The sequence below is a fragment of the Meles meles genome, chromosome 1, assembly GCF_922984935.1.
Source record: "Meles meles chromosome 1, mMelMel3.1 paternal haplotype, whole genome shotgun sequence".
NCBI classification, from domain to species: domain Eukaryota; kingdom Metazoa; phylum Chordata; class Mammalia; order Carnivora; family Mustelidae; genus Meles; species Meles meles.
This window is the reverse complement of record NC_060066.1, coordinates 31,898,335-31,914,746: the sequence shown is the minus strand read 5'-3', so window position 1 is coordinate 31,914,746 and position 16,412 is coordinate 31,898,335. Positions and strand designations below refer to the sequence as shown.

The window sequence follows — 16,412 nt, the reverse complement described above, 5'->3', positions numbered from 1 at the left end:
TTATATATTTTTAAATACATTAAAAAATTCAGAGCAAAGGGAGGAAAATTATTTCTAATACATTCTAACCTAAAATCACTTTAAAAACATAACTAAATATTTTATAACTTGAAAATATTTAATATTAATACTAAAATTAATATATTAAAATAAAGCATTTAATATGCCACACATCCAAATGTTTCAGTTATCAGTTTTAGATTAAGAACATGAAATATCAGGGGGCACCTGGGTAGCTCAGTGATTTAAAGCCTCTGCCTTTGGCTTAGGTCATGATCCCAGGCTCTCTGCTCAGCAGGGAGCCTGCCTCCCCCCACTGCCTGCCTCTCTGCCTACTTGTGATCTCTGCCTGTCAAATAAAATAAAATAAAATCTTTTAAGAACATGAAATATCAAAATTCTATCCAATAAACACAAATAAGAAGTTGCAGCAACATATAAAGACCTATTATAGAATTAAGAGACAAGTGGGATGCCTGGGTGGCTCAGTTGGTTAAGCGGCTGCCTTCGGCTCAGGTCATGATCCTAGCGTCCTGGGATCCCTGGGATCGAGTCCCCCACCGGGCTACTTGCTCGGCAGGGATCCTGCTTCTCCCTCTGCCTCTGCCTACTTGTGATCTTTCTCTCTCTGTCTCTCTCTCTGACAAATAAATAAATAAAATCTTAAAAAAAAAAAAACCTTCCACTGACACCTCAGTGAAGGTACCATATTAAGATTTAAGAGACAAGTGAAACAAGATGGAGAGGAAGAATCCAGAAAGGTAGAGACTAAGAGTATACTTCTTCAAGGCTATGCATGTAGTCCCATCTGTAGAAGTAAATACTGTACTGCAACCCCACACAGAGTACACACAAAAAAAGAAATCTGCAGTAGAAAGAGACTACAAATATTTGCTTTCATACCATCACACTTCTGTTTGGGATTTTGATTGGCTATTGATCCTAAAGACTTTTAAAGTCTTACTAAGTTTTCACAACTTTGGATATAAATGGTTAATGCAGGATATAAAAATAGTCCTCAAATAACTATATGGCAAGTTGATGTGAGTTATGGCGATTTAAGTTTCACTTAAAATTCTCAATGATGTTATTCCTAGGTCCTTGCTTTATTTGATTACCTACATATACTTATTTGTTTTTTCTGGTAAGTGTAGTAGTTGATACTTTTTAACACTTTTCAAATTAAGCAAAAGTTACTTGGTTTTTAAGTAGGGTTTGTAGTGATTGTATCTTGGATTTGCATCTAGTGGAGGGGAATTTGTTTTAATCAATATTAAGTTCTTTCCCATTCTATCAAATTGAATCTTCATAATATACTTTTTGGTTTCTGATCACAGTTGTATCCAGACAATGACCTACACTCTTCCCCTCTGTGGTAATTTTGACACAGGTGACAGTCTCTTATGATAAGTTTGAATGCAAGTGTAACTCTTAATGGAGAAAGGAGTAGTAAGACTTTGAATACAGAAAGCGTTAATGTCAAGCGTAACCAGTTTGGCTATCCACCAAGTTAGGCGTTAGGTTTACTAGCAGATGCAGATATACTATGGAAAACAGATTCATTCCTTTGTTTTTTAACACTTACAAAAACTCTTGGCTTATTGTCAGTCTGCTTTGTCAATTCCACCAGTGCTTCTGCTTATCCCATCAGAAATTTGAGTGCTGATACTTCTGTCCCATAAAATAGTTGCCAGTTAGATATTACATGATTTCCATGAATTGACAAACTTGTCCTTGAGAAATGAAGGCAAGTTAAAGACTTTCCCAAACAAATAAAAGCTGGGGGAGTTTATCACCACTATATCTGCCCTTAAAAAAAAAAAAATGCTTAAAGGAGTTCTTCAAGCTAAAATGAAAGGATGTTAATGGGTAACATAGAAGCATATGAAAAAATAAAACACAATGGTAAAGATAGGTATATAGTGAAATTCAGAATACTCTAAGACTGTAACATGATTGTTACAGATTGTGTGTTAATCACTTAGCCCTAGTGAAAAGGTTAAAGGACAAAAGTATTACAAATAAGTTTGGCTGTTATAATTTGGTAGTGGATACACAAAATAGAGGTAAATTGAGAGATCAAAAACAAATGGGGGAGGGGTGAAAATGTAGAGGCTTTTTTTTTAAAGATTTTATTTATATATTTGACAGAGAGAGAGACGGAGCACAAGCAGGGGGAGCAGCAGAGGGGTAGGGACAAGCAGGCTCCTCACTGAGCACGGAGCCCCAACATAGGGCTTGATCTCAGGACGCTGAGATCATGACCTGAGTGGAAAGTAGACACTTAACCTGACTGAGCTACCCAGGAGCCCCAAGAGTCTTTACATACTCTTGAAATTAAGTTATCAGCTTAGAATAATCTATTAAGTTTTATGTGAAACTCATGGTAACCAGAAAGCAAAAACCTGTAGTAGATAGATACTCATAGGATGAAAAGAAAGAAGTAAAAAGCATACCACTTTGGAAATCTATCATTTTACAAAGGAAGACATCAAAAGAGGACAAAAGGAGCATCAGTAATAATGTGGCATCAGTAAGCCCTTACTTATCAAATCTTTACCTGTTAATTTAAATGTAAATGTATTAAATTCTCTAACCAAAACGGATAGAGGGGCTGAATGAATTAAAAAAAAAAAAAAAAAAACCAACAAGATCCAACCATATGTTGCCCACAAGAGACTCACATCAGCTTCAGGGTTCACATAAACTAAAAGTGAAGAGATGGAAAAGGATAGTCCATGCAAATGGAAAGCAAAAGAGAGCAAGAGCAGCTATACTTAAGGTAGACAAAAGAGAATTTAAGTAAAAAACCATAATGAGAGACAAAAGAAGGTCATTATAATATGACAAAGATGTCAGTTCGTTAAGAAAATATAATAATCATTAATATAGATTCACCTGTGTTAGAGCATCTAAATATACTTTTTTTTTTTTTTTAAGATTTTACTTATTTATTTGGCGGGGGGGACATGATAGGGGAGAAGGTCAGAGGGAGAAGCAGATTCCCCACAGAGCTAGGAGCCCAATGTGGGACTCAATCCCAGGACTCCGGGATCATGACCTGAGCTGAAGGCAGTGGCTTAACCAACTGAGCCACCCAGGCCCCTAAATATACTTTTTAAGATGTGAAGGGAGCTGTGAAGAGAGAAACAGGTAACAATACAGTAAGAATAAGGGACTTTAATATCCCACATTCAACAATAGATGGATTAGCCAATCAGTCAGCCAACATTGGTTTTAAACTACACATTAGACCAAATGGACCTAACAGAACATATGCAGAACATTCCAACAACAGCAGAATACACATTCTTCTCAAGAACACATCGAATAGTCTCCAGAACAGATCATATGTTAAGTCACAAACAAGTCTCAGTAAATTTAAAAGGGTTGAAATCATACAAAATATCTTTCCCAACCACAATGGTATGAAACTAGAAATCAGTAACAGTAAGGAAATTGGAAAAAATGCATAATTCATAAATATTTGTAAATTGAACAACACACTCTTGAACAACCAGTGGGCCAAAGGGGAAATCAAAAAGTATCTTGAAACAAATGAAAATGAAAATACAATATACCCAAACTATTAGAAACAGTAAAATCAGTACTGTGAGATAATTTTATAGAAAATTTTAAGAAAAAAGAAAGATTCCAAATAAACAACCTAACTTTATACCTCAAAGAACTAGAAAAAGAACTTTGAACAAACTTGTTCAAAAGTTAGAAGGAAGGAACAAAAGATCAGAGCAGCAAAATGAAATAGAGACCAGAAAAAAATAGAAAAGATCAATGAAACTAAATGTTGGCTTTTTGAAAAGACAAACAAGAGTGACAAACCTTTAGCTGGACTAAGAAAAAGAAAGAATAAACAGCTATAAATAAATTTAGAAAGAAAGAGGAGCCATTACAGCTGATAACACACAAATATAAAGGTTCATAAAACACCAGTGTGCCTAGAATTGGATTACCTGAGAGAAATGGGTAAATTCCTAGAAATCTACAACCTACTCAAATTGAATGATGAAGAAATAGAAAATCTGAACAGGCGTCTGGGTGGCTCAGTCATTAAGTGTCTGCCTTTGGTGCCTCAGGTCAGGATCCCAGGGTCTGGGGATCAAACCCACATTGGGCTCCCTGCTCAGCGGGAGCCTGCTTCTCTCTCTCCTACTCTCCGTCTTGTCTTGTGTTCCCTCTCTTGCTGTGTCTCTCTCTCTCTCTGTCAAATAAATAAATAAAATCTTTAAAAAAAATAAAAAGGAAAGAAAGAAAATCTGAACAGACCAAATGTAAGGAGACTGAATCAGTTATCAAAAATATCACAAAAAGAAAAAAAAAAAAAGCCCAGGACCAGATGGCTTCAATGGAGAATTCTGTCAAATATTTAAAGAATTAACACCAGTTCTTAAACTTTCCAAAAAAAAAATGGAAGAGGAGGGAACACTCCGGAACTCGTTTTATGAGGCCAGAATTATTCCCAATACCAAAGCCAGATAAGGAGTCCGCAAGAAAACTACAGAACAATATCTCTCATGAATATTGATGCAAACATTTTTAACAAAATACTAGCAAACCAAATTCGACAGCATAATAGAAAGATCATATGCCATGATTAAGTGGGAATTAACCCTGAGATAAAGAATGGTTCAAAAAAAAAAAAAAAAAAAAGAATGGTTCAATATATGCAAATCAATAAATGTTATATATATGCCATATTAATTGAATGAAAAATAAAAATCATACAATCATCTCAATAAATGCAGAAAAACAGTTGAGAAAATTCATTATCCCACCATGGCAAAAGCGCTCAATAAATCTGGGTATGGAAGGAAGGTATCTCAACATAATAAAGGCCATATGTATCACAAGCCCATTATCATCTTACTCAATGGTGAGAGTTTGAAAGTTTTTCCTCTAAGATCAGGAAGAAGACAAGGGTTCCCACTCTCAACAGTACTGAAAGTTCTAGCCAGAGCATATTCAGGCAAGACAAAGAAATAAAATGCAACCAAATATGAAAGGAGGAAATGCAATTGTCTGTATTTGCAGAACATGATCTTATATACAGAAAATCCTAAAGACTTCATGAAAATGTTGTTCGAACTAATAAATGAATTTTATAAAGTTGCAAGATACAAATCAACATAGAAAATCAGTTGCATTCATATAGACTAACCATGAATTATCCAAAAAAGAAAGAAAGCAAACCATTTGTAATAGCATCAAAAACAGCAAAATGCTTAGCAATAAAGTTAACCAAAGAGGTGAAGGATCTCTACTGTGAAAACTATAAGACATTGAGGAAGAAATTGGACATAAAAAAAAAAAAAATAAATGGAAAGGTATTCTGTGTTCAAGTGTTAGAACAATATTGATAAAATGTCCTTACTACCTAAAGTGTTATTCATATTCAGTGCAATCCCTCAAAAATCCAGTGGCATTTTCATAGAAATAAACCAAACAATCCCCAAATTAATATGGAATTACAAAACACCCTAAATAGCCAATCCTGAGAAAAAAGAAGAAAACTGAACACATCATACTTCCTGATTTTAAATTATATCACAAAGCTATAGTAATCAGAACAGTATAGTACTGCCATAAAAACAGACACACAGACCAATGGAACAGAATCAAGAGCCCAGAAACAAACCATCCATATACTGTTAATTAATATTTGACAAGGGAGCCCAGAGTATTCACTGAAGAATATTTCTCTTTAATAAATGGTATTGGAGAAACTGGATAGTCACACACGAAAGAATGAAACTGGATTTCTAACTTATATCATATACAAAAATTAACATGAAATGGATTAAAGATGCAAATGTGAAACCTGAACCTATAAAACTCCCAGAAGAAAACACATGGACAAAAGCTCCTTGACATTGGTCCTAGCAATGATTTTTTGGATATGATACCGAAAAGGCAAGCAGTAAAAGTAAAAACAAACAAGTAGGACTGTATCAAACTAAAAATCTTCTGCACAGCTAAGGAAACCATCAATAAAATGAAAACCCAACCTAAAGAACGGGAGAAAACCTTTGCAAACCATTTATCTGATAAGGAGTTAATATCCAAAATACATAAGGAACTAAAAATTCAATAGCAAAAACAAAAAAACAAAAAACCCCAAAGAATCCAATGAAAAAATGGGTGGAAGACTTCAAGAAGCATTTTTTCTAAAGAAGACATACAATGGCCAACAGGTACATGAAAAGATGTCCAACATCACTAATCATCAGAAAAATGCAAATCAAAAGCACAATGAGATATCAACTCACAACCATTAAAATGACTATCCATCAAAACAAGAAAAGAGAGCAAGTATTGGTAAGGATGTGGACAAAAGGGAACCTGTGCTCCATTGGTAGGAATGTAGATTAGTACAGCCATTGTGGAAAACAGTATGGAGGGTCCTCAAAAAAATAAATCTAGGGCGCCTGGGTGGCTCAGTGGGTTAAGCCGCTGCCTTCAGCTCAGGTCATGATCTCAGGGTCCTGGGATCGAGTCCCGCATTGGGCTCTCTGCTCAGCAGGGAGCCTGCTTCCCTTTCTCTCTCTCTGCCTGCCTCTCTGTCTACTTGTGATCTCTCTCTGTCAAATAAATAATTAAAATATTTTAAAATAAATAAATCTAGAATTACCATAAGATCTAGCAGTTTCACTTCCGGGTATATATCTGAAGGAAATGAAATCACTATCTTAAAGAAATATTTGCACTTCCATGTTCACTGCAACATTATACACAGTAGCCAGGACATGGAAACAACCTAAATATCCATCATTGTATAAATGGATAAAGAACACACACACACACACACACACACACAAAACACACCAGGAATATTACTCAGCTATTAAAAAAGGTCATCCTGTCATTTGCAATAACATGGATGAACATTGAGAGCACTATGCCAAGTGAAACAAAAGTCAAAGAAAGACAAATACTGTATGATCTCACTCACATGTGGAATCTAAAAAAGGTGAACTCATAGAAACAGAGATTAGAATTGTGGTTGCCAGGGCTGGGGGTTGGAATTAGTGAGATGTTGTTCAAATGGTACAAACTTCTGATTTTAAGATGAGGAAGTTCTGAGGCTTCAATGTGTAGCATGACAACTATAGGAAACAGTCACCATTATATGCTTGAGTATTACTAAGAGAGTAAATCTTAAATGTTCTCACCACACACAGAAAAGTAATGTGTGCATTGATGGAGGTGTTAACTAACCTTTTGTGGTAGTCATTTTGCATTGTATCAAATCAACACATTATATACCTTAAACTTACCTTATTATACATATAGAGAAATGAAAACATGTCCATAAAAAATGTACACAGATGTTTATAGCAAAATTCTTCATAATAGCCACAAATGAGAACAATCCAAATGCCCACCAACTTAATGAATGGATAAATAAAATGTGATATATCCATACAGTGTCATATTATTCTCAATAGAAAGGAATAAAATAATATTAAATGTTATGCCATGAATAAGCCTCAGAAACATTATGCTAAGTGAAAAAAGTCAGATACCAAACACCAGATAGTATATAATTCCATATGTATGAAATATCTGTAAAAGGTAAATCCATAAAGAGAAATGGTAGATTAGTGGTCACCAACTCCTGGGGGGTGGGCATGGGGAGTGACTGCAGATAGGTAAGAGGTTTCTTTTTGGGGTGATAGAAATGTTGAAAAATTAGATTTTTGGTAATGGTTTAACAACTGTGTACATGTACAGTATCTGTTGAATTGTATACTTTTTTTTTTTGTGAATTGTATACTTTTAACAGATGGATTATATGGTTTGTAAATCATGCCTCAATAAATGTATTTTCTCTTATTTTATTAGTTTTTTTAAGGATTTTATTTATTTGAAAGAGAGAGAGAGGTTCAGAGAGCACAAGAAGTGGGGTGGGGAGAGGAAGAAGCAGGCTCCCTGCTCAGCAGGGATGATGCAGGGCTCCATCTCAGGACCCTAGGATCAAGACCTGAGCAGAAGGCAGATGCTCAACCGACTGAGCCACCTAGGGATCCCAATAGATATATTTTAAATATATTTTAAATATATTTAGATATATTTTAAATATATCTAAATATATTTAGATATATTTTAAAATGAGGTAAAGGTTGCTAGGGGAGGCAGACATGGTATAAGGAAACTTTTTTTTTAAGGATGTAAAGGATTTATGTGAATAGTATAGGTAGGAAAAGGGGAAGGATCCAGAGTGAAGAGAGAAAATAATACAAGGAAGAAGTAATAACATTGACAAGTCAAAGACAATATAAACCAGACTAAGGTCAAGAGTTCATTTGGAGGGGTGCCTGGGTGGCTCAGTTGGTTAAGCATCTGCCTTTGGCTAGGATCATGATCTCATCAGGATCCTGGGATGGGAGTCCTGGCTCAGCAGGAGCAAGGAATCTGCTTGTTCCTGTGCTGCTCCCTGCCCTCACCCCACCCCCGTCCCTACCAGTCGCCCCCTCTGTTTGTGAGCTCACTTTCTCTCTCTCTTTCTCTCATATAAATAAATTCTTAAAAAGTTAATTTGGAGAGGAAATGGCAAGAACAGAAGTTACTTCTGAGGCAAAGTAAAAGAGATGAGCTTGTTATAGATTGAAGAGAAAAAGAGAAGAAAAGTGAGTGTGTTCATATTTGATGGCCTAATGTCTTCTCATGCAGAAGGCAAGGTAACATATTAGAGTGATGAATTTAGTAACTTCAGGAGAATAGTGATGATTTAGACAACAAATGTCAAGAATAAGAAAGAAGGCTGATTGATTATATGAATAGAAGGATTTTTGAGACATTAAGGCCTTACTTGAGTTTAAATCAAAATTCGTAAAGCACATAATCATCAAGTTTATACATTTTTTTCTCCAGCAGCTCTAGCTTTCCATGAAACAGAAGCAGAAAAAAACTGATGGGCCAACTGCCTGTAAACCTGTATTCGAACTGATAAATGTACAGGTTCCTGCTTAGGTTGGATATAAAAGTGCAGATTAAATCAAGTGTAAAAGACTCAGACACTATTTGGATATGATTATCACAAACTAAATTAGGTATTTCTATATGTGAAACATATTTTAGAAAAAGAATTTCAATTTAGTTAATCAGAATTAGACTTAAGTCATTCCAATTTGATTTTTAAGCTTACTGAGCCTCTGTGAGATTTCAGAAGGTGGTGGTAATGCTTCCTTATCAAAAAGACATTTCAGAAAAACTAGGAGCCACCTACCATTCTACCAGGTGGGTCCAGTAGAAGGTCCAGAACATCTGAACACAGGGATGATTGCTGGATATGTAGATTTCTGGGTCCTTTCTCACAAACTCTGAGTTACACCCTAGGGGTATAGCCCAAACATTGTGTATTTTTAACCGGGTATAAAGGGGATGCTATTGTTGAAATGGTGAAGTTTTTTCTAGTAAGAATTTATGCTGAAAAGTGGTGGTGGGAAAAAGATGATTTTGAAAGAGGGAAGAGGAGATAATCTTTATGGTTTGGCAAAAAGCTTAAGTTTCTGACCGCTTTTCTGGACTCCATTATTTGGTATGACTAAATCTTCAACTCTTAAGTAATTCAAACCTTTTCTTCGCATTCATTAATAAATTGGTAATTCCAAGAAAGAGTTTATTTAATGCATGCGAAAAACTAAAAGTGATATAAAAAGATATGAAAGGACAGGAATAACCAGATCTCAGTAAATGTCAAAAGTCATTACTTCTTCTTTGCCTAAAGAATAAGGTTGCGTACTAAAACCCTTAACTACCTTGCTTTATAGGACCAGATTCATGAAATGTCAAACTCTTAACAGTTCAAAATGTCACAACGAACTTAAAATGTGACTATTAATGCTTTATTCTTCGAATATGGTCTCATAATGCTTGGTAAGAAGCATCTTATCTAAGTTGGTTTTAACTACAAAGTTTTGCCTTAAAACAACCTTCTCTGCTTCCTCCCAACCCCCACAGAGCCCCCAAAATTACGAGCTGCAAAAGTTTGAATTGTGCCCCTCCCCCAACACACACACACACACACACACACACACACACTTTTTTGACACTTCTCTCCTAGGCCCCCAAACTCTACTTAACTCCAGCGGAGTCTCCCTGGGCCATTTTTATCCTCTGCTCAGCCCTAGGCCCCCGAAGCTCAGCCTCCCCCGCTTTCCCCGGCAGTCCTGAAAGTCCGGTCGGGTCCGGACGGGGCGGGGCAGGGCGGGGCAGGCCTGCTCCATTGGAGCCGGACGGGGGGGGTGGAGGAGCAGATAGGACGGGTCCGGCTTGCTTAAAAGCCGCCAGCTTTTCGTCCCTGCATCTACTCCAGGAAGAATGCATCTACTTTACAAGCGAAGTTTTGCCTGACTTGGCGTCTGGAAGCAACAAGAATAACTTTTCAAAAACTTTTGCCCCCCCATCTGCTCCCCCCACCCCCGACGCATAGTCTCCTGATGGTCCGCCCCCGGGCTAAGTTAGGGAAGCCCCCTCCCCCTCCCCGCCTCCTGTGAGGCGCGCGGAGCCACCGCCCCCCGTCGGGTCGCAGGGGCGGGCAGCCTGGCACCCAGTGGCTGCTGCCGCCGCGAAAACCGTCGGCCTCCTGGGCCCCTGCCCCGCGGCAGCATGGACTACCTGACCACATTCACGGGGAAAAGCGGGCGCCTTCTGCGGGGCACTGCCAACCGCCTGTGGGGCTTCGGGGGTGGCGGCGAAGCCCGGCAGGTGCGCTTCGAGGATTACCTGAGGGAGCCCGCCCAGGGGGACCCCGGGTGCGGGTCCCCGCCCCACCGGCCCCCGGCGCCGTCCAGCCCGGAGGGACCTGGTGAGCCCAGCCTTCCTTCGCCTCCCGCGCGGCCGACCCGAGCTGAGGGCTGGGGCGGGAGTGGGGGCGGCGGAGGTCAGGGCTGGGGTTGGGAGTGCGCGGCCGGGGCTGGCGCCGCTCGAGAACGGGGTGGGCCGGGGTCGCTTTGCAGGGCGTTGGCAGGTGTGGCTGGGCGGCCAGCGGGGAGGGGGTGAGGGGGGAAGGACTCGTTTGCTCTGGGTACGTAGACTTTTCAGCAGTCTGCGTCGTAGCTTTTCCTGCTCTGCTCTTCCTGCTTTCTTCACCTCGTCTCGACTTTCTTTACCCCGCCAAGTACTTGGACAGGCTGATCCATTCTTTTTTCCCCTCCCACTGGGAGGTGAATATTGAACCAATTATGATGCCGGTGTTTTTCCTCCTTGAGGTAATTAACATTGCCTTGCCGGGTTTGGTGTTTTGGTTTGGGTCAGTTTTAATTGAAATTTGTCACCTGTTAAGATTCACTTAATATTGCTTTGGGAAAGAAAATGCTTAATTTACACCGGGACACAGGTTGATTTTTGTGCCATATACTTTGAAAGGCTGCGTGTAGTCTTGAGAGGGCAGAACTTGGAGATTATTTTTTCCCTCACTGACAAGTATACCCACTCTCGTGTTAGTTTTTTTATTTTTTCCATCATAATGACTTCGTAGCGTTCTTTCAAAAAAAAAAAAAAAAACCCAGCCATAAAGGCACGATACTGATATCTTAGGAAATTTTAAAGTGTTCCTTGAAGAGGTACTGCATATGATGACTTCTCGAGTGTCATTGGGCTCCTCTTAAAAGTGGCAGACCTCTCTTAGTCGTTTATATTTTATTTTTGTTATTCTAATATACATTTTGAGGTTCTGAGAGTAAACTACCAGCATTAGTGAGTTTAGAAAATAGAGAAAAGCTCACGTGTAAAATTTATCCATAGCCCCACATCCTGCCGTTCATTTTAAAGCAGTGAAACAGTGGAGACATCTATTGTCCAGTGTGTGTAGGTGTGTAATTTGAACTTTGAAGAAACTTGAATATTACTTAATTTTAGCATGGTCCCTTTAAATAAATTTTCCTCACTTTACATAACATATCCTCTTTAGTATTCCTATTTATGGAATTAAAAGATGAAAAAGTGGGGGGATACTATATTTCTCCTCGGAAGTGTTAACCAGATGCGGAATTCTCCTAAAGGAGGGACCAAGGATGACGATGGAACCTTTTAAGTGTCTGAATAAGGGATTTTTAAAATGAGTCTTTAGTTGCCTGATTGAAAACAAATGATAGGTGACCAGCCTCTAGATCTGACTCTCTGCTCAGCAGGGAGCCTGCTTCTCCCTCTCTGCATGCCTCTCTGCCTACTTGTGATCTCTGGCAAATAAATAAATTTAAAAAATATATATGAATAGGTAGATGGAGGATTCAGAGATATGTGGTGTAACTTAACCAAGAAGGAATATGATCAGTATTTTAATGAGCACAAACATATACATCAAATTCATTTGTTCAAAGACATTGAGCAGACTGCTATATCTGATGCTCTCCTTCATTGTTGCAGTTTTAAAATTCCTCTTCTGTTGAGGCTGCCTTATCAATTCATGGCACATTGTTAATATTTATAGTGCTCCCAGATCTCTGGGAGCCTAACACAAGTTAGGCCTCATGATGTCCCAGTTATGACCACATTCAGGTGGGCAGGTACATCTTGTCCTTAACTTGCCGAAAGAATTTGTACATTTACTTAATTTCTTTGGTCCTATATTTCCTTGTTTATAAATGAGACTGATTAGATGATCCCAGAGGTTCTCAATTTTAGAGCTCTTTTTCATTTAGAACACAAGAAGTGAAAATGATGGGTGGTAGATCTAGAAAATAACATTTGGGTGTGAAAACATTGTGGGTCTATGAAGTTATGCCTACAGAGTTCTAAAGGCAATTCAAGAGATAAGTGCTCCAGCAATAATTTGATCATTTTCAGAATAAGTATAGCTTCCTAGATTGACTCCTTTGAGAGGCTATGTGTATATATACAAGTGAAAAGTAGATGGTGCTTTGTTTCTAGTTAGCCTTTGCTTAAATGAGAACTCTTTTTTTGCAGCTACCTACCCAATGGATTTGGCTATAGGATTTTTCTTTTTCTTTTCTTTTATTTATTTATGTATTTATTTATTTATTTTTTTTGTATTTCTGCCTTTTGGTATGAGTATTAGTGTGTTTGAAAGATTTCTTTTGCCCTTTCTGCTCATGACTACCTTTATTTCAGATTTTTGTAACAGCTGCTTAAGATTCCTATCGTCACTCACCCCTGCCTTCAATTCTTTAAAATGTCCTGTGAACTATCGCGGTATTTCTTGTACAGACACATCCACACTTGTAAATTGGCTGCACTCGGACCCCATTGTCGTGATCTTGCCCCGTTTTGGGTTCTGTAATGATGTTGATAAAATACCTTTACTGTTGACATATTAAGGATGAATTAGATAAAATTCTGGTCAAATGTTTTTGATTTCACTCTTTCTGTAAACAAACCATTTACTATCCTGTTAGTGTTACTGATGCCTTTACTCCTTTCCTAGGTGGCTGCTTTTGCTCTTACTAGCTTTTAGTGTTTTCTGACTCCCTCATTATATAGTTTCCCGGAAAAAAACCATAAATGGAACTTAGACACATTAAGGAGCTTATCACACCATTTGCTTTAGTTAATAACAATTACAAAGAAAACATCTTATGCTGCAATTCTTATTTCTGCCTAGAGTGAATTAGGACTTGATTCAAGAAAAATTTTTGGACCTTGAGTATAGCTCTTGTTTGAGAGCATGACCATAAGACTATACTATGTAGCCTTTTTTTTTCATTTTTTTATTTAAAATCAATTAGTTAACATACAGTGTTAACGTAGAGTTTAATAATTTATCAGTCACATGTTACACCCAGTGCTCATTACATCAAGTGCCCTCCTTAATGCCCATCACCCAATACCCCATCCCCCTACCCACCTCCCCTCCAGCAACCCTCAGTTTCCTATAGTTAAGAGTCTCTTAGGATTTGTCTCCCTCCCTGATTTTCTCTTATTTTATTTTTTCCTCCTTTCCCCTATGTTCATCTATTTTGTTTCTTAAATTCCACATGAGTGAAATCATAGGATATATGGCATTCTCTGACTTGTTTCGCCTAGCCTTTAAAAGTACTCACTTTACTGGGTCATACAGTAAAAAATAAGTGTAAATAAGTAGATTTATCAAGTTTAAGTCTCAACTTACTGTGATTAGTTATCGTAAACTGCCCTGCTATGTCAACTCTGTTTTCTTGCTTGGTGACAGTATACTTTAAACACATCTCACTCGGTCCTATTTAAAATTTATATTCATTTAGTTTTAGTGGTTAAAACACTAGCTTTCAGGAGGAAACAACAACAAAAATAATAGTTTACAGGAACATTGGGCAGACACTATCAAATAATTAATCCTAGTAACAACTCTATAAGATAGATACTGTTATCCCATTTTTCTGATGAAGAAACTGAGCCAGACAAAGAAATAAGGGATGTAAACATAATCCATTTGAGTGTTATCTTCGTATTTCTAAGAGTGATGGCCATGTTAGGGGAAAAAAAATGTGAGGAGAATGCAGAGCTCTATCATGTATGATGTTAAATTAAAACAAGTTAAATGAGGTAAAGGATAGAATAGGTTGTCATTGAAGCTATGGTAATAGTTTATTTTGAACCCATGAAAGACCAAGTGGCTCTAAAAGATTTGGAGGACCAATTGTTGCAGTAACTATTAAAAAACCCCCAAAACTCACAGTGTTGGTCAGTGGAGGAGAGTGACCTTAGATGCCTGCCGTCTTAGTGTCATTGCTTAAGGTGGACAGAGGGGTAAATGAGGGAGAAGAACTTCACCTTGATGAACAATCTCAGTCTGCTCTCATGGTAACAGATGGTAAGTTTGAGCTCATCATATTTTTTCCTTAAACATGAAGTAGATTCTCCTATTTTAGAATTGCTGCTCATCTCACAGGACAGCTAAACTGAAATCTTTTGTATTATCTGTGGGTTTTTTTTGTTTTTTGTTTTGTTTTTTAAAGATTTTATTTATTTATTTGACAGACAGAGATCACAAGTAGGCAGAGAGGCAGGCAGAGAGAGAGAGGGGGAAGCAGGCTCCCCGCAGAGCAGAGAGCCTGCCAGTGGGGAGCTCTGGGGAGCTCGATCCCATGACCCTGGGATCATGACCTGAGCCGAAGACAGAGGCATTAACCCACTGAGCCACCCAGGTGCCCCTGTATTATCTGTGTTTTTGGACAAAAGTGTCTCTGAATATTTGACACTACAGTAAAACAATGATTCTCAGACTTGTGTCAGAATCACCTGAAAATCTAATTAAAACAAAAATGAGGGGTTGCTTCCCAAGAAACTCTGATTTGGTACTTCTGGGTTGGGCCCAATAATTTGCATTTCTAACAATTTGTCAACTAATACTGGTGCTGCTGGTCTGAGGACCACACATTGAGAATCACTACTTTCCTTAATGGGTCTTTTTTTCATGGTAAGGTTAGGAGTAAGTACAGGTAATATATTTCATTTATTAAATGCTTAGTACTAATATTTTTTTTAATTAAGTTTAGGAATAATCAGTGTATTTGGTCTTTAAAATACTGTGTTTCAGGGGCACCTGTGTTGCTCAGTTGGTTAAATGTCCCTCCCACTTGATTTTGGCTCAGGTCATGATCTCGGTGTGGTGAGATCATATGCCATTTCAGGTGTCATGCTCAGTACAGAGTTTGCATAAGATTCTCTCTCTCTCTCTCAAAAAAAAATGGTGCTTCAGAGAATAAGGCCGATTAGAGTACGTACAGATTAGTCTTGTAAATATAATTTAAAATGAGTATTTGTGTAATTGTTTTTGAAATTGAAAGGTGCAAGTATTTGGCTAAATTTAGAAACAGAATATTTAGAACTTAATTATATTTAAAACTTTATTCTAATGTATTTACCTACAGTTACATTCTTAGAAAGGTTTATTTGTTAGAGGCAATTTAAGTGTTTAAAATAGAGTATAGTAAATTTATAAATGCGGTTTAATGTATGTGAGAAAATTTAATTACCCAGGTTTATAAATAGGATTATTTAAGGATATTTAGTTTGTTTTCTGTTTGAGTTAATCAACTATCAGAAGTACCTTGGGAAATGTATTAGGAGTTACTAAATATATAAATAAAATGCACTTTATAGTTGAAGGCTTAAGGGAAAGTTAGGTTTTTATATTTATACTTTAATAAATGAAACATTAATTTAAAAATAAAGTAACTACAAATAGTTTCTTGCTTATAAAGGCTCTCTTTGTGGTCGCCAACAAACTTACAGTACGAGACTCTTGATAAATTTTCTTGAACAAAAAAGGGGCATGTTTTAAGGTCAAATTTGTGTGTTAGAGAAAGGTCCAAAATTTGCCTTTGTTTTCTAGCAGTCAGTGAAAAAAGGGAAATGTAACCAGACGTAAATCAGCGTCCCTAAGATAAATGTATTGCTTAGACAGTCAGGAGAAACACAAACTAAATTTTTAATTTTACTTAAAGTAGCCACAT

General features: G+C 37.5%; 1 protein-coding gene across 7 annotated transcripts in view; it reads left to right on the top strand.

The window, feature by feature from the left end:
- OXR1 (oxidation resistance 1) overlaps positions 1-16,412 on the top strand; it is a 454,407-nt gene that overhangs the window by 367,435 nt on the left and 70,560 nt on the right. For 2 of the 7 annotated variants that reach the window (XM_046004522.1, XM_046004503.1), the window contains exon 1: positions 10,512-10,825. The exons of 4 other annotated variants lie outside the window; for them this stretch is intronic. In XM_046004522.1, the coding sequence (XP_045860478.1) occupies positions 10,627-10,825 (199 nt within the window). In that variant the 5' untranslated portion in view covers positions 10,512-10,626. Of the gene's footprint in view, positions 1-10,511; positions 10,826-16,412 lie in introns of those variants that run through there. One more of the 7 variants, XM_046004547.1, reaches the window with a different exon arrangement.